We start from the raw sequence: 24501 nt of genomic DNA, 5'->3' as shown, positions 1-24501 counted from the left end.
AACAAACGTGTGAAGAAAACAATCACTGTTTGAAACTCTCTTAAAAACTTGCTTTTTCTAGGAACCAGAAACGGCTTGGTCACTAACCACTGAGCTACCTTAGGCCACAAGGTCATATTTTTGACTTTCCAACCCTTCCTTATATGCAAAAGTAGGAACATATGAATCTTACCACGCTTTCTTTACTTCCATTGAATAGAGAAACACATGAATGTGGTTGATAAATAGAAAAAAGGTGAAATTAAAGCTAAACCTATACCAGTCTAACAAAAGCTATGTTCTTACCCTAAATTTCCCTTACTTTTTTGTAAGAATCACATTCACATTTGAAAACTGTTGCCTTTCCACTGTCCCTAATACACCCAATGACAACACAGAAATAAAGCACACTGCATCCTGGAAGAAAACAGCAAACGCAGCAGGACTGAAAGTGCTCTCCCTGAAAGCCCCCTTGCAAGGCTGGCCCCCGGCTAGCTTCTGGGAATCTGGATATCAGGTGATTCCCAGCATTCCAGAACTGGTGAGACTGGTCCACTGTGCCTATACTGCTGCAAAAACAATGGGATGTATGCTAAATACCTGCTTTCCTTCTGGGAGTCTGGAAATCGGTACGTGCTAGGCAGGGTGTGCTTATGTGAGTGAGTATGTCGCACGGTCATCCCGACTCTGTGACCCCATGGATCATGGCTGGCCAGGCTCCTCTGTCCATGGAATTCTCCAGATAAAACTGCTGGAGTGGGTAGCCATTCCCTTCTCCAGGGGGATCTTCCCAACCCAGGGACGGATCCCAGCTCTCCTGCATTGCAGTTTAGTTCTTTACCATCTAACCGACCAGGGGAGCCTTATGTGACCAGCCTCCAGTGAAACCCAGGGCACTGAGTCTCCAATGACCTTCCCCTGTAGACATTTCACAGGTACAGTCACAACTTGCTGCTCGAGGACATGCAGGGCAAGACTCCGTTTGAGAGAGCGCCTGGAAGCTTCCACCTGGTTTCTTCTGGACGTGACCTCACACGCCTTTTCCCTTTGCTGATTCTGCTTTGTACTCTCACTGTAACGCATCATAGCCATGAGTGTGATTACCTGCTGAGTCCTGACTCCCAGTGAATCAGCATCTGGAGTGCTCTCGGGGGCTCCTGACACATTCCTTCTAATAGATCAAGACCTCTCTCTGGTGGTTCTTAGGATACACTGCTTGACTTTATTGAAGGCCCAGACCTATACTTTCCTATACGGAGTTCCTTAGTCATTAGAGAGCTGGGGTGGTAAGGCCTTTGTGAATGGTACAGAACTCAAGCTCAGATCCGTTAGTAAGCATCTCAGCTTCAGTAGGGTTCTTTCCTTGTGCACCTGATCTATAAACTCCTTGAGTACACTATATTACACACAGTGTTTATTTATCTGATCTCTGCTAAGTGTACCAAGTGGTTTAGCAAAATAAGTGTCAGTCTTTTTTTATTATGATAATGTAAACATCACAAAATTGACTATTTTAAGCATTGTTAACTGTACAGTTCAGTAGCATTAAGTACATTCATATTGCTGTCACCACTATCTCCAAAACTTTTCATCACCCCAAACTGAAACTCTGGATCCATTAAACTTCCCATTCTTTCCTCCCCCAGCCCCTGGTAACCACTGTCCTACTAGGAACTTGACTCTTCTGGCTATCCCACAAAAGTGTGATCATACAATATTTGTCCTTTTATGTCTGGCTTATTCCACTTAACATATCCTTAAGACTCACCCATATTGTAGCATGTATTAGAATCTGATTCTTTTTGTTTTTTTTTAAATATGGAACGCTTCACGAATTTGCGTGTCATCCTTGTGCAGGGGCCATGCTAATCTTCTCTGTATCGTTCCAATTTTAGTATATGTGCTGCCGAACCGAGCACTGATTCCTTTTTTAAAGTTGAATAATATCCCATTGTATGAACACGCCAATTTTACCTGTCTATTCATCCACTGATTGGCACTGAGTTGTTTCCAACTTTGAGCTACTGTGAATTATGCTGCTGTCAACACTGGTGTGCAAATATCTGATCCCTGCTTTCAATTCTCTTGCATATATAGAAATGGAATTGCTGGACCGTATGTTAGTTCTTGGATGTGAATCTGAGCAAACTCTGGGAGACAGTGGGGGACATAGGAGCCAGGCATGCTGCCGTCCATTGGGTCGCAAAGAACCAGTCACAACTTAGCAACAGAACAACAACAACGTGGTAGTTCTGGGTTTAGTTTTTTTTTTGAGAAATCACCGTACTGTTTTCCACAGAAGAAGCATCATTTTACATTCCCACCAGCAATGCACAAGGATTTCAATTTCTCTACATCCTCACCAACACTTGTTATTTTGCTTTTTAGGTAACAGTCGTCCTGATTAATAAAGTGGTATCTCACTGTGGTTTTGATTTGCTTTCCCTAATGACTAGTGATGTTGAGCATCTTTTCATGTGCTTATTGACCCATTTGTTCTCTTTTATGGAGAACTGTCTATTTAAAAACTGAATACCAGTCTTAGGCAGGTGATTTTCTCTTCATTTTAAAGCTGAACAATCAAGTAAAGAAATCTATATGGCCTTCCAAATAGTCAACAGCGTCCATTTCTAGTTTATCTTTTTTCTTTTTAATAAGGATATGTCCAAGAGGTTGAATGTTTAAGTATCCCCTTCATGGCTCACTACCTTGGTGGCAAAGGGGCTTGTATAACTCAAGGAAGCTAGGAGACATGCCATGTAGGGCCACCCAAGATGAACGGGTCATAGCAGAGAGTTCTGACAAACTGTGATCCCCTGGAGGAGGGAATGGCGAACCACCCCAGTATACTTGCTGTGAGAATTGCATGAACTGTATAAAAGGCCAAAAAGATATGACACCGAAGATGAGTACCCCAGGTCTGAAGGTGTCCAAGATACTACTGGGGAAGAGTAGAGGAGAATTACCAATAGCCTCAGAATGAGTGCAGCAGCTGGGCCAAAGCAAAGATGACTCTCAGCTGCGGATGTGTCTGGTGATGAAAGTAAAACCCCACGCTGCAAAGGAATGTGGAGTGTCAGGTCCATGAAGCAAGGAAAATTGGACATGGCCAAGCAGAAGATAGTAAGAACAAACACTGACATCTTAGGAATCAGAGAACTAACATGGACGGGAATGGGCAAATTTAATTCAGATGACCATTGTATCTACTGTGGGCAAGAATCCCATAGAAGAAGCGGAGTAGTCTTCATAAGCAACAAAAGAGTAGAAATACAGTACTTGGCTACAGCCCCCAAAAAGACAGAATGATCTCAATTCATTTCCAAGGCAAGCCATTCAACATCACAGTAATCCAAGTCTATGCCCCTATTACCAACGCAGAAGAAGCTAAAGCTGATCAATTCTACGAAGACCTAGAAGACCTTCTAGAACTAAAAGAGATGTTCTATTCACCATCGGGGATTGGAATGCAAAAGCAGGAAGTCAAAATATACCTGGAGTAACAGGCAAGTTTGGCCTTGGAGAACAAAATGAAGCAGGGCAAAGGTTAACTGAATTCTGCCAAGAGAATGCACTAGTTATAGCAAATACCCTTTTTCAACAACACAAGAGATGACTTTACACATGGACATCACCAATTAGTCAATACCAAAATCAGACTGATTACATTCTTTATAACTGAAGATGGAGACGCTGTATACAGTCGGCAAAAACAAGACCTGGAGCTAACTGTGGCTCAGATCATCAGTGTCTCATAGAAAAATTCAGGCTTAAACTAAAGAAAACCAGGAATAACAACAGGCCAGCCAGGTATGACTTAAATCAAATGCCGTACGAATTCGCAATAGAGGTAACAAATAGGTTCACGCGACTAGACCTAATTAACAGCATGCCTAAAGAACTACTGACAGAGGTCCACGATACTGTACAGGAAGTGGCAAACAGAACAATCCCAAAGAAAAAGAAAAGCAAGAAAGCAAAGTGGTTGTCTGAGGAGGCCTTACAAATAGTGGAAGAACAAAGAAAAGTGAAAAGCAAGGGAATGCGGGAAAGGTACATCCAATTAAACGCAGAGTTCCAAAAAATAGCTAGAAGAGGCGAAAAGGCCTTCTTCAATGAACCATGCTTAATAATAGAGGAAACAACAAATGGGGAAAGGCTAGAGATCTCTTCAGAAAAAGTGGAAACATCCAGGGAGCATTCTGCCCAAAGATGGGCACAATAAAGGATAAAAATGGTAGAGACCTAGTAGATGCTGAAGATCAAGAAGAGACGAAAAGAATACACAGAAGAACTATATAAAGAAGATCTTAATGAACCACATCATTACAATGGTACAGTTAGTCACCCAGAACCAGACATTCTGGAGTGTGAAGTCAAGTGGGCTTTAAGAAGCCCTGCTGTTAATAAAGCTAGTGAATGCGATGAAATTCCAGCAGAACTATTCAAATCCCTAAAGGATGACACCAAGCTGGTTTTAGAAAAGGCAGAGGAACCAGAGATCAAATTGCCAATATCCGCTGGATCATTGAAAAAGCCAGAGAGTTCCAGAAAAACATCTATTTCTGCTTTATTGACTACGCCAAAGCCTTCGACTGTGTGGATCACAATAAACTGTGGAAAATTCTGAAAGAGATGGGAATAACAGACCACCTGACCTTCCTCTTGAGAAACCTGTATGCAGGTCAGGAAGCAACAGTTAGAACTGGACATGGAACAACAGACTGGTTCCAAATAGGAAAAGGAGTGTATCAGGGCTGCATATTGTCACCCTGCTCATTTAACTTATATGCAGAGTACATCATGAGAAACGCTGGGCTGGAAGAAGCACAAGCTGGAATCAAGATTGCTGGGAGAAATATCAATAACCTCAGATATGCAGATGACACCACCCTTATGGCAGAGAGTGAAGAGGAACTGAAAAGCCTCTTGATGAAAGTGAAAGAGGAGAGTGAAAAAGTTGGCTTAAAGCTCAACATTCAGAAAATTAAAATCATGGCATCTGGTCCCATCACCTCATGGGAAATAGATGGGGAAACAGTAGAAACAGTGTCAGACTTTATTTTTTGGGCTCCAAAATCACTGCAGATGGTGACTGCAGCCATGAAATTAAAAGACGCTTACTCCTTGGAAGGAAAGTTATGACCAACCTAGATGGAATATTAAAAAAGCAGAGACATTACCTTGCCAACAAAGGTCCGTCTAGTCACGGCTATGGTTTTTCCAGTGGTCATGTATGGATGTGAGAATTGGACTGTGAAGAAAGCTGAGTGCCGAAAAATTGATGCTTTTGAACTGTGGTGTTGGAGAAGACTCTTGAGAGTCCTTTGGACTGCAAGGAGATCCAACCAGTCCATCCTAAAGGAGATCAGTCTGAGTGTTCATTGGAAGGACTGATGCTGAAGCTGAAACTCCAATACTTTGGCAACCTGATGCGAAGAGCTGACTCATCTGAAAAGACCCTGATGCTGGGAGGGATTGGGCACAGGAGGAGAAGGGGACAGCAGAGGATGAGATGACTGGATGGCATCACTGACTCGATGGGCATGAGTTTGAGTAAACTCCGGGAGTTGGTGATGGGCAGGGAGGCCTGGCCTGCTGTGATTCATGGGGTTGCAAAGAGTCAGACACGACTGAGCGACTGAACTGAACTGAAAGGATGACACCATCAAGGTTTTTATGGCAGCAAATCCAGAAGACCCTGTAGTAGCCACAGAACTGGAAAAGGTCAACCCTCATCCCAATTCCCAAGAAGGGTAGTACCAAAGAATGTGCTAACCATTGGACAATTGCACTCATCTCCCATGCTAGTAAGGTCATGCTTAAAATCGTGCATGTTAGGCTTCAGCATTATGCGAACGAAGAAGTTCCAGATGTCCAAGCTGGGTTCAGAAAAGGAAGAGGAACTAGAGATCAAATTGCCAAGATTCACTAGATTACAGAGAAAGCAAGGAAATTTCAGAAAAACATCTATCTCTGTTTCATCGACTATGTTAAAACCTTTGACCGTGTGATCACGACAAACTGTGGAAAGCTCTTAAAGAGATGGGAATACCAGACCATCTTATCTGTCTCCCAAGAAACCTGTATGTGGGTCAAGAAGTAACAGTTAGAACCCTGTATGGAGCAACTGATGGGTTCAAGATGGAGAAAGGAGTATGACAGGGCCATCACCATTTGTTTAACCAACACACTGGGCATATCATGAGAAATGCTGGGCTGGATGACTTACAAGCTGGAATCAAGATAGGTGGGAGAAACATCAACAACCTCAAATATGGGGATGATACCATTCCAATCGCAGAAAGTGAAGAGGAAATAAAGGACCTCTTGATGAGGGTGAAGGAGGAGAGTGAAAGAGCTGGCCTAAGACTAAATAAAAAAAAAAAAAACTAAGATAATGGCATCTGGCCCCATACTGCAGGGCAAACAGAGGGGGAGAAGGTAGAAGTAGTGACAGCTTTCCTCTTCTTGGGCTCCAGAATCACCGCACACAGTGACTGCAGCCAGGAAATCATAAGACAATCGCTTCTTGGCAGGAAAGCGATGACAAACCTAGACCACGTGTTGAAAGCAGAGACATTACTCTGCCGACAAAGGTCTGTATAGTTAAGTCTATGGTCTTCCCAGTGGTCACACATGGTTCTGAGAGCTGGATGGTAAAGAACACAGAATGCCAAAAAATTGATGCCTTCAAACTGTGGGGCTAGAGAAGACTTATGAAAGTCCCCTGGACAGCAAGGAGATCACATCAGTCAACGTGAAGGGAGATCGACCCTGAAAATTCACTGGAATGACTGATGCTGAAGCTGAAGCTCCAGTATTTTGGTCACCTGATGCAAACAGACAACCCATTGGAAAAGTCCCTGATACTGGGAAAGATTGAGGGCAGGAGAAGAGGGCGTCAGAGGATGAGAGGGCTGGATGCATCACAGACGCACTGAATATGAACTCGGGTAAGCTCTGGGAGATGGTGAGGGACAGGGAGGCCTGCTGTGCTGCAGTCCACGGGGTTGCAAAGAGTCGGACCTGACTGGGCGACTGAGCAACACCACTGGAGAACTGCCTGTTTAAAAACTGAATACCAGTCCTAGGCAGGTGATCACTTCATTTAAAGGAGGTGGACAATTAAGCAAAGGAATCTATGGCCTTCCAAATAGTCAACAGCATACATTTAGAGTTTATCTTTTTTCTTTTTGATAAAGACAGGTCCAAGAGGCTGGCTGTTTAAACATCTTTTTTCCTAGAACAAACTGATTTGTTTCCCATTTTATATAACTCACTACCTTAAAAAAAGAGTAATATGCCATATCACACTTTTTTTTGAAGGAACCAATTAAGTTAAACAACTTGCTTGGATTTCATTAATAAAGCCCCTACATAAAAGCATCATGTCCCTTCCCTACAAAAAAACAAAACAAAACAAAAAAAACCTTCTTTTTCTTGTTAATATAAGACATATTTTGAGAGCACCTGCCTTTAAATCTGAGATTGAGGGAGTTTTTTCTTCCAGAAACATCTCTCCAAGTTGCTCATCTGAATTAGCAACACATTCAATCAGCTCCTGCCGGTGGTCTGCTGCTGCCGCCCTGAATTCTGCTGGAATTTCCCCATATCGAACAATCTGACTAAGAGAAGAAATGTTTTACTTTGGTACTTTAAGAATATTCAATTAAATTGTAATTAACTTTACTTCAATAAAAATTAATTTGAAAAAAGAATATTCAATTAAACATATAAGTTATCAATGAAGAAGATAAACTAATGGTCAAAACGTTTTTTGAGATAAGAGCTCTGATATTTTTGCATTAAAATCACAAATAAGAAAAATATGTATCTATAAAATTCAGACAGAATAGTGGACAAAATACTTTCAAACAGGCAAAGCAAATCACTCAAGGCTATACTACCAGTAAATGTACAAGCCACACACAATTCAAAGCCAAACTGACCCCAAAGCCCGTGAGTACAGCTGATCCATGAACAATTCAAGTTTGAACTGTGCAGGTCCACTTATACAAAGATGTTTTTCAATAAACATGCAAAAATACATGTATTACATTGTGTGCAAGACTTGTATTGAAGTGGACAGCCTATCATTATGTAGGAATAAGTAAGTGGTATTTAATATGAAATTTAAAATGTGTTAGTTTTATTACTGTTTTATAACTTTGCTTTCAAAGAATTACATCCATACAGTATGCCTCTCTCACAAAATTACAGAAACTGCATACCATCACACGTAATTTTTTTAAGTCACAACATTTCCAATACTGTATTAGGAAATGATTATAATGTCATATGCCATAAACAATTTCATAATGACTAGGCTAGGCTACTGCTTTCCACCAATTACGCTAGGCTACCATAAGGCAATGCATTGCTGCTTCTTTCTTATCAATGCATGAACTGTTGTACCTGTAAATAAATATGAATGTCTTTTCATGTTATCTTTTCATTTTTGATAGCGTCCAGTCAACAGTAGGTTATTAGTAGGTAAGTTTTGGGGGGAGTCAACAGTTATACTTGAACTTTTGACGGGATGAGGAATCAACACCTCTAATCTCCACACTGTTCAAGGGTCAACTGTACTGGAAAATTCTATTAACCAAATTAATCAGAATATCACAGTCTTTGACAAGCAAGATTAGACTTGACTATTCTGGGTCATGAATAACAAATCCAATTACACATTTTTTTTTAATACAGAATACTCCATTTTGTAGTTAAAAAAAAAAAAGTTTACTAATTATGACAGACTGTTCAAACTTGACCTCCGTTCTCCATTCCTTTAGGGGCCAGATAGCTAAAAGTCACAAATAAATACACACAAGAGAGAAATGGACACACTTGATATTTACAAACATCAGTCTGAACACTTTAAAAGTATTTCTTTAAAAACGCAATCTAATGTCAAACACTAACAAGCTTTTCAGAAAAAAATTCCTGAAAAAAAAGGGGGTAGGGGAGGGAGAAGCAAATCACAAATAGTCAGAAAATAATTCTGATTATCCTAAAGAATGCCTTTTCACAGCCTTCAGAATCTAATTTCTTCCTTCCTGGCAAGGTCCCTGCTTAAGTCTTTCATTTTGGAAACTTCCTTTGAAAATATACATACCCAGTGGTCTAGGGCTGGGAAAAGGCACAGGTCTATTAAGAAGTTCCACCTGTGGTTCTGATGCACAACAAAGTTTAAAAACCTCTACTTTAGAAGACAGAAATGTGTGCACTGGTAATTCTGGGCAAGCGATATAATCATTTACTTAAAAATATTTTTTGAGTCCCTATTTTGTACCAGACAGTTCTAAGGCTGGGGACATAGTAGCGGATAAACCTGATAAAAATTCTTGTCCCTTACATTCTAAGGAGAGGTAAGCTTGGTTGTCATTACTTAGTTGTGGAACAAAAAGTGAGAGAAGCGCCTTGTCCACTGAATGGGCTTGATCTTCTCCTTACGTAAAAGATGGTCAATAAAGATACTCTGTAGTTATCTGATCACAAAGGCCTTCATCCACCTGACATACTAGTAATCTCAGTTCCAAAACAGAGGAAGGGACCCCGTTAAAAACGACCTTTGGAGAAACTGCCAGGCTTCAGAGTGACTCTTCAGAACATAGGATCACTTACAATTCCGGCACTGTCTAGATTAGTGCCACTCAAACTGTGGCATTCAGACCTGAAACATCAGCGCCACTTGGGAGCATTCCAGAAATGCAACCAGGCCCCACTCTGTAGCGACTGCATTAGAATCCCTGCAAGTGGATCCAGATATGTGCATTTTGCCAGGTGATTTTTCTGAATGCCACAGTTTGATAACCACTGGGCTCTGTATGCAAAGGTCTCTCAAAAGTTGGTTGATGGACCAAATAGCATGTCAAAAGTTACCAATTTGCTTTTTGTATTGCCCAAACTACATTCTTTTACTTACATAAAAGAATATGTAACTTCTTTTACACATTAATCTGTTTATCTCTGTAATCCTATGAAGTAAGTAGAGGAAGTATTTATAATCCCCTCTTTCTTCCCAGCTTTTATAACAATACTCATGACACAGTAGTTGTTCCAACAAAATCTACAGAACAAATGAACAGATCAATGAATAAAAGCAGAAAAAGAGATATTACATCATTAGTTTCAGCTGAAGGCCTCCCTTCACCATACCACATATATCATAATGTGATATACATATATCATCCAAATGTATATATGTATATATCATCCAAATGTATATATGTATATATCATCCATATGTATATATGATATACATATATCATAACTAGAATTAAATGCATTAAAAGAAAATCATCTTAGATAACATTTTTTCAGTCTCATTTCAAAAAAGTTTATTTTAAAGCACTCATCCATTTCCTTCTCTTTGATACTTTTTTAAAATGTAAGATTTGAATAGTATATTTTTAACACTTACCCAAAGTCTCCATCAAAATAGATGGCTCGTTCCTCAATAAGGTCTATAATACCTTTAAAATCACTCTCTAAACCAATGGGCAATTGCACAAACGCTGCATTATGACTTAGTTTAGACCTGAAAAATAAAAACACATGTTTACCCCTTTTTCTCTTCACCAAATTTCTTTGAACTGACAAAGTAAATAAAAAAAGAAATCAATGGCAGATCTTTGGAACTGATTAGCAGGTCAGAGCCAAAGGAACAAAGCAGCTGGGAACAGATGGACAAATTCATTGTGCTCAGGAAGCACAACCCCATTTAGGCAACAAAAATAACTATACGATAAGTGTTCTTTCCATTAGCTCCCCAGAATACCCTGAATCAGACACAGAAGGAAGAAGACAGCTCACTGGGAGGTTGGCCAGGAAATTAAAGGATGGTGGGATAATTGTGCCCACGTCTCCTTGGCTCAGCTAATACAAGTGAAGCCAAGTACAGCTATCTGAAAAGGAAGTTCCTTACAGGGAAAATCCACACGGTGGTTATTAGACACTCATCGTCAGCCTGTACACCCAATCAGGCACAACCACAGAACGGAAATTGTACTCATTGGCAGGAATTCACATTCAAGTAGAAATATGCTCTAGCCACCACTGTTTAGTCTGTAACTTTGACCAGATAACTAAGAACTACCAAATATTTCACAAGGAAACGAACAGCTTGAAAGAGATGGGAGCTGAAGAAACAGTACCAACTTCCAAGGAAAGAGTTACCAGAGAAAACAAAATGTAAAGATCTAAGAAGTAATTACCTCTATTAATATGAAACTGAACTACATAATTGCTGGGATTAAAAAGAACAAAAACCAGGCTAAATAACAGAAGGGAAGCAGATGAATACCAAAGAAGTGAGTTGGAAGACTAACCTCAAAAATTTTCTCATAACCCAGTGAAAAATCAGAAGGAAACAGAAAATATGAGAAAGTATGGTAGAAAAAGTAAGACAGAGAGGTCAGATTGAGAAGTTTCAAAATCTATTTAATGGGAATTATAGGATGAGGTAACAGATAAAGGGGAGTGGAGCAAAGTAGTATCTGACTACCAAAATAGTCAAATAAATGCTGAAAGAGAATCTGCCTGGAATTCAGAAAAAGACTTGGTGGAAAGAGCCCATCTATTGCCAACCACAAGTAAAATATAATTAAAACAAAAAGTGAAAACATTTCATTTTACCAAGAAAGTGTTACAAATACCCAATAAAGAAAGGTTTCACGCGCATATTCTCACACATGTCACCTCCATCAGAGCACACAGCAATGCCTTCACTTAAAGTTCCCTGACGCTGCATCTCTTGTCAGGAGACACATTAGTCTCTCCACTGCCAGACTTTACTGCCTACATCCAAGAGCTCTGTCACAGGAGGCTTGGGTAGGAACTCTGGCTCTGTCTACAGATCTACAAAAGGTAAAGAGTGCAATCGACTCTTCTCAAAGGCTGTGTGAAATACATCATACTGTGAAAAATGTAAAATCATGTGAAGACCACTGGGTTATGTCTAGAAAGGAAGGACTGCTGCTTTCCCAACAAATACATTAACTGATGAAAACAAGAATATAGCATACTATTGACAATTTAAGGCATTACATTGAAATTTCTCAAATAAAGGTTAAAACGGAAGACAATCCTTTACACTTGTCTAAATAAACATGAAGTACTTTTAGAATCTATCCTAGATTATAACTTCTCTAATTATAACACTACAAATTACCAGATGAGTTCTGAATTCACCTTCAACTTATCTAAAAATTTAAGTCATATTTCTCTGATTATACAGAGAAAGTACTTGATAAAATCATATCACAAACTAAACTATGGACATCAGGGTTCCATTTACTAAAATAAGTAATTCACATATGTGAATTTTAAAAAGGAAAAAAAAATTAAGGATAAAGCTTAACGACACTGAATTAACTGTGTTTCTAGATGTAAGGTGGAGAAGGCAATGGCACCCCACTCCAGTACTCTTGCCTGGAAAATCCCATGGACCGAGGAGCCTAGTAGGCTACAGCCCACGGGGTCGCAAAGAGTCAGACACGACTGAGTGACTTCACTTTCACTTTTCACTTTCATGCATTGGAGAAGGAAATGGCAACCCACTCCAGTGCGCTTGCCTGGACAATCCCAGGGACGGCGGAGCCTGGTGGGCTGCCGTCTATGGGGTCGCAGCAGCAGCAGCTAGATGTAAGGTCTGTTAGCGAGATCGTAACTGTTCTAAGGTGCAGTACCTCATTTGCTGCAGGGCCCTGGCTGGGTTGGAGCCCATCCGGTCGAGCTTGTTAATGAAAGTTAGAAAGGGGACACTGTAGCGCTTCATCTGCCGGTTTACGGTCATGGTCTGGCACTGCACCCCTCCGACCGCACAGAGAACCAGGACCGCGCCGTCCAGCACTCTCAGGGCTCTCTCAACTTCTATTGTGAAGTCCACGTGCCCTGCACGAGACAGAGGAAGGTGTCAGCATCTTAAAAAGCAGTCTGAATCTTTACAACACGCACAAGTAAAAGGCTTTCTATCTCTGGTCATCATGGCAGTCTTCTAGGTAGAATGTGGATTTTTTAAACCACCAATATCATTCACCAACCATAAGGTCCAGGGGCCCAACAAAACCAAACTTCAAAAAGATACTAGGACATGGGCACCTCTGGAATTAGCAGCAACATGTAAAAGGCAAGAATCTTCCTAGTCACTATTTATTTGCTCTCTTTTTCAAAGAAACCACTTAAGGATTAAGTCTTCTAGGTCCCATTCAGATTTCTCTAATAGGGAATTCACAGTCACACTTTTGGAGTTTTATTTGATACTCAAAAATGAGCTAGGTCACAGGAGAGGAAAGAAGTAAGTGTGTTGCTGCCCAAAAGGCTGCAATAAAACCAAGAACTCAACTCACCAGGAGTATCTATGATGTTGATATTGACATCTTTCCACATGGTGTAGGTGGCCGCTGACTGAATAGTGATTCCTCTTTGTCTCTCTAGTTCCATGGAATCCATGACAGCACCAACTCCATCTTTACCTTTCACCTAAACACAAGCATAGCAATTCAGATTTCTCTGTCCCTGCATTCCAAGAAGGACGACACCTTTACAGAAGGAACCAGAACACAGAGAAACCTAATTTTAGAGAAACCTAATTCTCAAGCCACATCTCAGGGAATATCAATTGAAAACTGATTACAGTATTTGACCTCTATGAACAGCAACCCTTTTTTCACTGCTGTTGTCAGCAGCTGCTGCCACTGAGCGCTACCTGGTCTTAAAAGCCATCCTTGCTCCCTCTGCTGTGATTCTTCCTACCCGCCCTGGGTCAGGCTGGGAGCAGGCGTGCAGGGAGCAGGTATTTCCCTTCCCTGCTACTCGTGGACCTTGAGGGCTGGGTGGGAAGGATTCGGCTTCTAAAGTCTGTGATTTAACAAGATGGTCTTCATCCAAAGTAACACTTTTAAGTGGAAAGTTGAGTTAGTGGATATGTAATGCCTTCAGGAGAGTTCCAAGATTTTCTAAAATAATTTTTTCATGATAACTGTAATTTTTAACTAGTAGGCTGATACTACACATCATCATTTTAAACCCTTTCCCCACTTAACATTATAAACATCTCTCCAAAACATTTCAAAGTATGCAAACAGTATTTTAATGGCTGCTTAGGGGTGTATCATATTGACTTAACATTCTTGTTTTTTTAATTGGAGGAAAACTGCGCTACAATGTTGCATTGGTTTGTCATAGATCAACATCACTCAGTCATAATTGTACATATACCCACTCCCTCTTAAGCCTCCCTCCACTTTCTCATCACACCCCTTTAGGTCACAGATCACCAGGCTGGGATCCGTGTGTGACACAGCTACTTCTCACCAGCTGTGTATTTTGCACACGGCAGAGCATATACGTCTGCGCTACTTTCTCCGTTCACCCCATTCTCTTCTCCCCCACTGTGTCCACAAATCCCTTCTCTACGTCTGCGTTTCCATTCCTTCCCTGCAAATAGGTTCGCCAAAACCATTTTTCTAGATTCCACATATATACGTTAATATACAATATTTGCTTTTCTCTTTCTGACTTACTTCACTGTATATAACAGACTCCATCTCACTAAAACATCCTTTTTTATGCCTGAGTAATATTCATATATGTGTGTCTCTCTCTCTACTCACCTGTTGATGGACATCAAGGCTGCTTCCAAGTCCTAGCTGTTGTAAATAGCGCTGTGATGAACTCTAGGGTACATGTGTCTTTTTCAATTATGGTTTTCTCGGACTGACTTAACATTCTTAAAAAAACAGTCTGCCCAGGATACCCACAGTGATGATTTCTAGAGAAACTCCTCAGAGCAACATTTCAAGCCAACCTGAGCTACCCACTTTGTGACTCTGATTAAATTTCCAGGGTTACCATCCTTCTAATCTTTCAGGATTGTGAAGTTTATTAAATCCTTACAAAACCATCAAAAGCAAGGTCAAACTAATCTGAAGTCAACCATGAACCCCATACCTCATGCATTTTTGCGATTCTGCCAGTGTAGTAAAGCACTCGTTCTGTTAATGTAGTTTTCCCAGAATCAATGTGAGCTGAGATCCCGATATTTCGTATCTTTTCATTAGGAATCATCCCTGAGGAACACCATCGGCAGATCTTCCAATTAGTCTGAAAAAATAAGAGAGCTCAATTCAGGGCACTTTTTATGAAATAACAGTGGACAATTAGGAAGAGCTGAGTGGACATCTCTCCTCTAAGAAATCTCAATGAACACAAAACGGCATAGGAGATAGCCTGAAAAGGCAAAACAGTGAGTGTCTCAACCATCAACTCCTGTAACCAAAGAAGAGACTGCAAGGGAGAACAAGAAAGGCATACTCTTAAAAAAAAAACAGAAAAAATACACTCAAATTACTTAAATAAATATAAATGGACAGATATTTTTACTAAATGGTACAGGTTTGAAAACATACACTTGGGCTGATAAAATCAGAAAGACAAGTTCCCAACAGCTGCTTTAATAGGAAATAGTTTTCACTCTAAATTTTACTTTGATTTTCTGCTGTTCCTTCTTACTGTAGATTCACAGCTACCAAGGATTTTTGAGGATTTTTAAGCTGTATGCAGAGGTGCCAATATGTTCAAGGTAGTGTACAAAAGGTTGCCAATTCCTTCTACCCAAAAACAATAACTTTTAAACAACAACAACAACTTTATTTTACTCCAACTTTATTTTACTCCAGTGGTGATAGGGAATTCTTCATTTTATGCAATCAAGACACAATATAAATCTCTCCCTATAGGACTGCACATCCAAAATGCACTGCAGCCACTTCTAGATAAGGGGAAGTAGAAGATGTAAAACGGAATCTGGGTGATCAGCACTTAGTTGATTAAAATCCAGGGATATCAGCAAGCAGAGCAAAGGTCTGCATGACAGGAAAGGATCAACTCCTACCTATCGTGGGTGAGGAAGCAACAGTTAGAACTGGACATGGAACAACAGACTAGTTCCAAATAGGAAAAGGAGTACGTCAAGGCTGTATATTGTCACCCTGCTTATTTAACTTATATGCAGAGTACATCATGAGAAAGGCTGGAAGAAGCACAAGCTGGAATCAAGATTGCCGGGAGAAATATCAATAACCTCAGATATGCAGATGACACCACCCTTATGCAGAAGAACTAAAGAGCCTCTTGATGAAAGTGAAAGAATAAAGTGGAAAAGTTGGCTTAAAGCTCAATATTCAGAAAACTAAGATCATGGCATCTGGTCCCATCACTTCATGGGAAATAGATGGGGAAACAGTTGAAACAGTGACTGACTTTATTTTTGGGGGCTCCAAAATCACTGCAGATGGTGATTGCAGCCATGAAATTAAAAGACACTTACTCCTTGGAAGGAAAGTTATGACCAACCTAGACAGCCTATTAAAAAGCAGAGACATTACTTTCCTAAAAAATGTCCATCTAGTCAAGGCTATGGTTTTTCCAGTAGTCATGTATGGAGGTGAGAGTTGGACTGTGAAGAAAGCTGAGCCCTGAAGAATTGATGCTTTTGAACTGTGGTGTTGGAGAAAGACCCTGAGAGTCCCTTGGACTGCAAGGAGATCCAACCAGTCCATCCTAAAGGAGATCAGTCCTGGGTGTTCATTGGAAGGACTGATGTTGAAGCTGAAACTCCAATACTTAAGCCACCTGATGCGAAGAGCTGACTCATTTGAAAAGACTCTGATGCTGGGAGAGATTGAGGGCAGGAGGAGAAGGGGATGACAGAGGATGAGATGGTTGGATGGCATCACCGACTCAATGGACATGAGTTTGAGTAGGCTCCGGGAGTTGGTGATGGACAAGGAAGCCTGGCGTGCTGCAGTCCATGGAGTCGCAAAGAGTCGGACACGACTTAGCGACTGAACTGAACTGAATGCTCTGCGACCTCTCCCGCATCCCGCAAAAGGCAGAAAGAACCAAAAAAAGGTACTGGGAAGGTCAGGCTACAAATCAAATAACACGGGTCAGCTAAAAGAGATAGCACTCAGCCCAACGACACTCTGTACTGAAAAGAGCACTGGATAATGTGCCAGAAACCCTGGGTTCGAGCCCTGAACACACTAATTTTTCAGTTGTCTTGATCTTCACTCCAGTTACCTCTTCTCTTTAAGGCATACTAAAAATACGAGGCTTAACCGGAGGCCGCCCAACCTCCCAGGGCACCGAGACGCTGCTCATGAATAACCAGCAGCTGTGCAGACACCCGGGGGGCTTTTCACACTGAGGTCCATTCGGAGTCGTCAGTAAGGAGATGCCAGGGAGGGAGAGGTGTCGCTTCCCCCCTCGCCCCGGACGCACCGCAAGGTCCCGGGGACAGACCGTGGTGCGGTCTCGCCCCGCCGGACTCCACTACCTGCTTCCCCTGCCAGCCCAGGGCTGCGGGGACCCGCGGGAGCGGTCCGCGGCCCACAGCCGCGGCGGCGGCAGCTCCCAGCAACCTCATGGCGAACGCGGCACAAGCGAGAAGGTCCGGCGACTCCGGCCCTGTCCAGCAACCAACACTACTATTGGAAACAGTCAAAGTCACGCCGGCAATCAGCGCCGAAGAGCACTTCCGGGGCGAAGGGTACGAGGGAGGAGAGAAAAAAAGAGAGAGGGAGAAGCTTCCGGATCTCAGGGCAGAGCGGCGTCCTCCGCTGCCCGGCTGCCCTCTACCGACTGGGAAGAGAAAGTGCAGTCGCTTTGCGTAGCTAATCAGGTTTTTAATGCACGCTGCCAGAAAGATGCAGCCTTTATTTGCTTTGCCTGTACAGCAAAGTGGAGAAATGTGTATATTTAACTTAAAAATGTAAAATCGTTATTAATGCTACTAAAAAATATGAAAAAATAATCTACAGGATATGATCTGTAAAAAACTTGGGAAAAAAAAATATCTACAAGTGGTTTTCCTCGTTTCAAGACGTTCTATCGTTGTTCGATGTTAAACATGATATGTCTAGTCTATATAGAAGATAGCATCCTTAAGATTCCACTTCGATTTCTTGGAGGCATCGGAGCTAATGATCTTCCCCTCAAAACCTTCTTCTGCAGTCTTCGTCTCAACGGAAACTCCTTTCCTCGAGTTGCCGGGACCAAAAATGTGACTTTGAACCCCTCTTTGACTTTCTTGCTCTAGTCAGTCGGCATGTGCTATGGGCCATGCGTTAAAAAATGGATTCGGAATCTGCACCTTCTCCCCACCTCTCAAAGCACCGCTGTCTGAACGGAATTGCTGTCAGCCCATCTGACCTTACAGCTTCTGCCCTGCAGCTGCTCGGCCTAGCCCCTTCACAGCCACTAAAAGGGATCCTAAAAGCCCGAGGGTCTCCTTTTCTGCTGCAAACACCCAGCCAGTGAGCACTGTTACTGTCATCTCTACTTTAGCGACGGCTTGAAATTTTTTATAACTAAAATTTTAATCTGAAAGCTTTTCATTACCTTAAAAATTTAAATAACTAAAATTTTAAAAAATTAACGTTCAGAATAAGCACCTCCAAAGCCTTGCCTGAGCAGCCAGGCCAGCGTAGCCCTGCTTCACTTGCTCTTTTTCCTCTCCGCCTCCGGGCTGACCCTCACATAACCAGAGCCGGTGCCCTGCTCCTGATACAGGGATAGCTCTTCCCCTTTCTCCTCTGTTCACATATCCTCTCTCAATCAGGTGTTCCCTGACCAGCTCTTCTAAAACAGCAAGCTCTTCCCTACGTTTGGGCACTGCTTCGTTTTCCTTCAGAGCTCTTCTTAGATACATCCAGACACACCTTAGACAGTCTATTGTCTGACTCTCCCAATGAGAACTGCTCCAAAAGGACAGTGATTTGGTTTTGTTAATTGCTGTACTCCCTGCTGTGCTCAATAAATACTTGTTAAATGAGTAAGAGCAAATAAATAGAAATCAGAGTAAATTACAAGAGGCAAGAAAAACCACAGATTCGATGATGAGTTTTGGACTTATTTTTTATATATCAACCATGTGTTAATTTGTAGTCAAGGACTGACTTTGATGAATAAATCCATTAATGTTGAATATACTTTTAAGCAAACTTTATTTGTAGGCTTTCAAAAATTGAGTCTTCATAAACCTTTGTATTTGTTTAAAACATACAAATTAAATAATAGTTATGTAAATGGTAATAAAATTAAGGTTTTAATTTTAAGATAGAATTTAAGTAAAAAAGTGTGTTACTTTTGAAATTGCTTTTTGAAATTACCATTTTAACAAACTAAATTTCCTAGAGTAAAAATTCATACTCTTCCTGTGTATATTTATATTCATATTTTTCTGTAATTATTACACCAAGTATGTTCTTAATTTTTTTTTGTTAATCGCCACTTTTAACCAAAGTAATAAACTTGTTTGCTCCACAGAAAGAAGTGGAAGACAAAAAACCAAAAACCGTCTAACTAGGTTTCTGAGTACACTTTATAAATTATTCCTGTTAAGTTTTAAAATGGCAAAATATACATTATTTAAAGTAGTTGCACATTCTGCTAATTCATAGTCATTTTATAATATATAAGAATAAAGATAAATTCAATGAAGGTCCTGATTCACTGCAGTGAAGGGAAGGTCTAGTCAAACCTCAGTAGAATCTCCAAAATATCCTAGCCTGACTGGCCGAATACCACAGTCTTAGTCCATTTTAGTCTGCTATAACAAAAGCACTAGACTGGGTGACTTGTAAACAACTGAAATTTATTTCACACAGTTCTGCAGGGTGGGCAGCCTGAGATTGAGGCTCCGGGAGATTCAGTGGCAGTGTGTGGGACGTCCTGGTTCATAGGCAGCCAACTCCTCACTGTGTGCACACGAGGTAGGAAGATCAGGCGAGCCATCTAGGGCCTCTTTTGTTGTTTAGTTGCTCCGTCGTGTCTGACCCTTCGCAACCCCATGGACTGTAGCCCACCAGGCTCCTCTGTCCACTGGATTTTCCCAAGTAAGAATACAGGAGTGGGAAATACTCCAGGAAAATACATTTCCTCCTCCAGGGGATCTTCCCAACCCAAGGATCAAACCCGTATCTCATGCGTTGGTAGGCAGATTCTTCACTGCCAAACCACCAGGGAGACCCAGGGTCTCTTTTTTGTTGTTGTTCAGTTGCTAAGTTGTGTCCCACTCTTTGCGATCCCATGGGCTACAGCATGCCAGTCGGTCCTCCACTATCTCCCAGAGTTTGATCAAATTCAAGCCCACTGAGTCGGCCTCTTTTACAAAGGCTTTAATTGTGTTCTTGAGGGCTCCACCCTCATAACCTTACAGAGGGCCCACATCCAAATACCATCACGTGGCCATGAGCAAGTCACCATTTGATACCAATGTGCTTCTGCCTCTGCCCTGTGACAGTAATAGATAATGAAGTCATAAAGGTAAGTAAGGAAACCTATCCCTGGGACTGAGTTACCAGGAAAATCGCTAAAGTAGCAAGGAACCTAACTACTCAACTTGGCCTTACTGTCAAGGCCACATTCACCAAATAGTTAATATCCTTATATTCCCCAAAGACACAGACTTCCAGGAAGATCAGTGGTTGTCCATAAAAAAAAATAATATGTGAACTACAATTTATGGCGAGCCTTCTTTTTTATACTAGTTGACTTCAGAATGGGCTTACCTTACGGTTCAACTGGTAAAGAATCCGCCTGCAATGCGGGAGACCTGGGCTCAGTCCCTGGGTTGGGAAGATCCCCTGGAGAAGGGAAAGGCTACCCACTGGCCTGGAGAATTCCATGGACTGTATAGTCCATGGTGTTGCAAAGAGTTGGACACGACTGAGTGATTTTCACTGACTTCAGAATTAGGATAAAAATAAATTCCAGAAAAAGTCAATTTCAGTAGTGTGTGAATGTAAAGAATTGACATCTAATCTCTGGATGTCACATATTTTATAAATAGCCCCCTAGGAAGCACTGTAGCAGAAGAGGAAATACATATTTAATTCAATTTTAACATGATTGCCACAGTGAACAAATTGGGGTGAAAAAAGCATCTATGAATTCTGTTATATGATGCATGGAAGTTATACTCTTGTAAGTACAATATTTATTCAAGTGTGTTTCATATTTGAATACAATGATTTGAGTTAGCAATCAGTGTAATAATTTAGAAGAATAACTACAGTGTCTACTGGATTTTGGTTTATCCAGTGAATTTACACAAACATATTATTTAAAACCTATGCTTTATGATAAGGTCCCAATGTGTAATAGTATGTTATTAGTATACTCATTATTCATAAGAGGAAAATTTTAACATCTTTAACTGATACGTGCTCAATTACTTTCCATTCTAAAAATGAGATGACACATATGCATTTTATTTTAGTGACTAAAGGCATGAAACACAACTAGCAATATTAACAGGATATGATATAGAAAATTAGGATTATAAGCCCAATTACACAATTCTAATTCCAAAGTTTAAAAAGGAAGATATTAGGATTATAGAGTTAGTTGACTTTGTTCTTTTTTCTCCCTTTGAAACAACAAAAACTTAAAAAGTTAAGATTTTATATTCTCATAAGCTTTATGCTTAAATTTATATAAACAGATCAATGCTCTAATTCTAGAACAAAAAATTAAAGAGCTGAATTTTTAAATAGTATAATTAAAAAGGGAACAGTTGAATTATTAAGTACCTTGCTCAAACACACACATCACCTGTCTAAGAAATTTTGAGACAATCAATCATTAAGGTTTGCAGAATACCAAATGCATTTTTCTAAATGTCACAAAGAGGCTGAGCAGAGTTTCTCCAAGGACAATCCAACTTTAGAATCTTAACTATGGAGATAAATTAAGTTGTCTGTGAGAAAGGAGAACAGAAATATGCTACCTTAAGATGTAAAGAGAAAGGTCAATGGAAAGTCTGATGAGTGTTAAAAATGTAATACAGAACAAAAAATAATACACTGTATAAAGAAATGATAAGCATGAGACAAGTGCTCAGGGCTGGTGCACTGGGAAGCCCCAGAGGGATGGGATGGGGAGGGAGGCGGGAGGGGGGATCGGGTTGGGGAACACATGTAAATCCATGGCTGATTCATGTCAATGTATGGCAAAAACCACTACAATATTGTAAAGTAATTAGTCTCCAACTAATAAAAATAAATGGAAAAAAAAGAAAAATAAAGAAATGATAAGGAGAAAATTCAGGTATATTAGCAATTTAAAATCTCTTCAAAAATGAAATATTTGCTTATTCTTTATGTCCTTTATCAAAATAATAACTAATTTTTTATAAAGGAGTACTAGTATAGTTTTTGCTTTATTTTAAAAAATTCTTTAAGCTGGCTGGCTACATAAACACATTATAAAATTTGACCTAAATAATTTTAGCCTTTATTAACATCACTCTATTATAGTGTTGCTAAAAAAACTGGGACTATTTTTGAGCAGTTTACTAATTTTATATGCTAGAACAGTTGTACGTTCAATCTTGAGTATACAGGGGAAAACATAACCAATATAAAAATAATTATGAAAGCAAAATCAATACGTGTTATGTTTTAAAGAGTGTTATAGAATATTTAACAGCTTGCACTGTTGAAGATTCAAGTTTTATTCCTAAAGTAGGGACAATATAAAGCGATCACTTTCAAGAACATTCAGAAGAAAGTTGCTAAGAACAGTACTGATTTAATAACAAAAGATTGGTCTTACATATATCACCCAGCACCATTACTTTCTCTGTTAAAACAACCAAAACTAAAGAAATCAAATGCAATGCTATTTATTTTTTGTTGATTTTCACAGGTGATCCTTTGATGTTGAGTTTGTCCACAAAAACATTTGATCTTTTTCCATGTTCAATGGCTGGACTTTGATGATGTTTCTCCCTAGGAAATATACATATGAACATTAATATCATTTTTAAGTGGTCATTAAAACATCAACACAAACATGATAAAGGCCACTGTAATTTAAGGTGAGTTTTATCTCAAGAGTTCCATAACAGCTTTGAAAAACATAATGGCAGACAATTTCACTCAACATTTAAGAGAGCAACAGCTGCTTCTCTGAGACAGATTTAACTGTTTACCTTTGAACCATGCTATCCAACATTGTAGCCACTAGCCACATCATTTACTTTTAAATCAATTAAAATAACACAGAATTTCAAAATTCAGTTCCTTGGCTGTATCACTGACATTTCAAGTGTGATTCAACAGCCACATGCGGATAGTGGTTACCATATAGACAGTACAGATGTAGAACATTTTCATCACTGCAAAAAATCATTTCAGAAAGTTCAGCTGGACAGTGCTGGTTTACAGAAAATGCCACTGACAGGGTTATAGATTTATAAACCATCTATAAGGAGCGTGCTTTTCTCTAGCTGGGAGCTGAATCTCACAGTCAAACTTAGGTTTGATTATAGCACTGTTAGGTTTTTATCAATGAACTTTTCAAAGTGAGACAATTATGGTTTACAATTAATAGGGGAGCAAGTTTTCTATGGAAAACATTAGGGCTCAAAATCCCTAGACAAGTATTTTAAAATAAAAGATAGCTGGCACACAACGTTCTGCACAAGGCTTCCGTTTCCTCGGTACCCACTTGTTGCTCGCTGGTTCTGGGCAGACTTCCACCTTCTGCAGCGATCCTCCACTCTTATAGCCTAGAACAGATTTCTGTTTTGAGGCCTGGTGAGGCCTCTCTCTCTCTCTCTCTCTCTCTCTCTCTCTCTCTCGTCTAATGTCAACAGGAATTAGGTAGTGTTTTCAATTTTCCCCCAGAGAACCAAATTAAATTGTAACTCTAGAATACACACTGAATGTGTCCAAGTCTCATCTTTAAAGTTGGTTTTAGCACATTTGTACTTCACATCTATTCCAAAAGGTAATTCCAAATGAGGCTAAAGTTTTTGCAAAATTCTTCCAAAATATCTAATACAGATATTGTAACATACTATTTAATACATAAGTATCTAACAACATGTTTGCCATTAAACGCTCAATTTTGACTTGTTAGGGAAGTTTTGTTCAGCCTTTTAGCTCTCCCCTTACCATATCCCTAAATGCCGGTATCTTTACCTAGTACAAAATGTACAGCTTCTACTCTCTCCAGGTGAGACTCTGTTGCATAAGAATAACTGCATTATAGTATATCACTTTTCCTCAGGAGGATTTTAGTCCCACTGTCTAAAGCATAATTTGCTAGTGAGTTACTAGTCATACAATCCTAAAATATTATTGGGTTTCAGGTACAAATTTAAATTTGTGTTGGAATACTCAGATGTAATTTAAAATTATTACATCTTTCACAAAACATTGATACAAACCACCTGGACATCAATCAAAACTTCCTGATAACAGAGGTAAAATTACGCAACTTTCCTTCTAATTTGTCTTTAAAAAACGCAATTTAATTAGAAATAACTTTTACCTTCTTTTAAGTTCTCGGGATCCTGAATTCTCATGACCAACACTTCGCATCCTAGAGTTATCTAGATTGCGCCATTGTCCCCGTGGCTGGTACTTCAGAATCTCATTTTGCCACTCATCATCAAAAGCATGAGCATCACCTATGTTAAATATCAAAATAAAAGGGTAAGTA

At 40.1% G+C, this 24501-nt stretch overlaps 2 protein-coding genes and 1 non-coding gene across 5 annotated transcripts in view; all 3 read right to left on the bottom strand.

Annotated features, from left to right (window-relative positions):
• Window positions 1-17523, bottom strand: part of GFM1 (G elongation factor mitochondrial 1) — a 49953-nt gene extending 32430 nt beyond the window's left edge. Inside the window, exons 1-6 of the mRNA XM_061168216.1 lie at window positions 17324-17523; window positions 14935-15087; window positions 13332-13464; window positions 12672-12876; window positions 10406-10522; window positions 7457-7607 (exon numbers count right to left, since the gene is read on the bottom strand). Of these exons, the coding sequence (XP_061024199.1) occupies window positions 7457-7607; window positions 10406-10522; window positions 12672-12876; window positions 13332-13464; window positions 14935-15087; window positions 17324-17413 (849 nt within the window). The 5' untranslated portion in view covers window positions 17414-17523. The remainder of the gene's footprint in view (window positions 1-7456; window positions 7608-10405; window positions 10523-12671; window positions 12877-13331; window positions 13465-14934; window positions 15088-17323) is intronic.
• Window positions 1792-1898, bottom strand: LOC133074354 (U6 spliceosomal RNA). The gene has a single exon (XR_009697188.1). It is a non-coding gene; the product is annotated as a U6 spliceosomal RNA (small nuclear RNA).
• Window positions 17524-21239: 3716 nt separating the features above from the next.
• MLF1 (myeloid leukemia factor 1) overlaps window positions 21240-24501 on the bottom strand; it is a 30163-nt gene continuing 26901 nt past the window's right edge. For 2 of the 3 annotated variants that reach the window (XM_061168213.1, XM_061168214.1), the window contains 2 exons: window positions 24331-24469; window positions 21240-22781 (listed from right to left, as the gene is read on the bottom strand). In XM_061168213.1, the coding sequence (XP_061024196.1) occupies window positions 22676-22781; window positions 24331-24469 (245 nt within the window). In that variant the 3' untranslated portion in view covers window positions 21240-22675. The remainder of the gene's footprint in view (window positions 22782-24330; window positions 24470-24501) is intronic. The other variant, XM_061168215.1, reaches the window with a different exon arrangement.

Source organism: Dama dama, chromosome 19 (genome assembly GCF_033118175.1).
Source record: "Dama dama isolate Ldn47 chromosome 19, ASM3311817v1, whole genome shotgun sequence".
NCBI lineage: Eukaryota > Metazoa > Chordata > Mammalia > Artiodactyla > Cervidae > Dama > Dama dama.
Note: the sequence above shows the minus strand (reverse complement) of the source record. Positions and strands in the feature narration are given on the sequence as shown.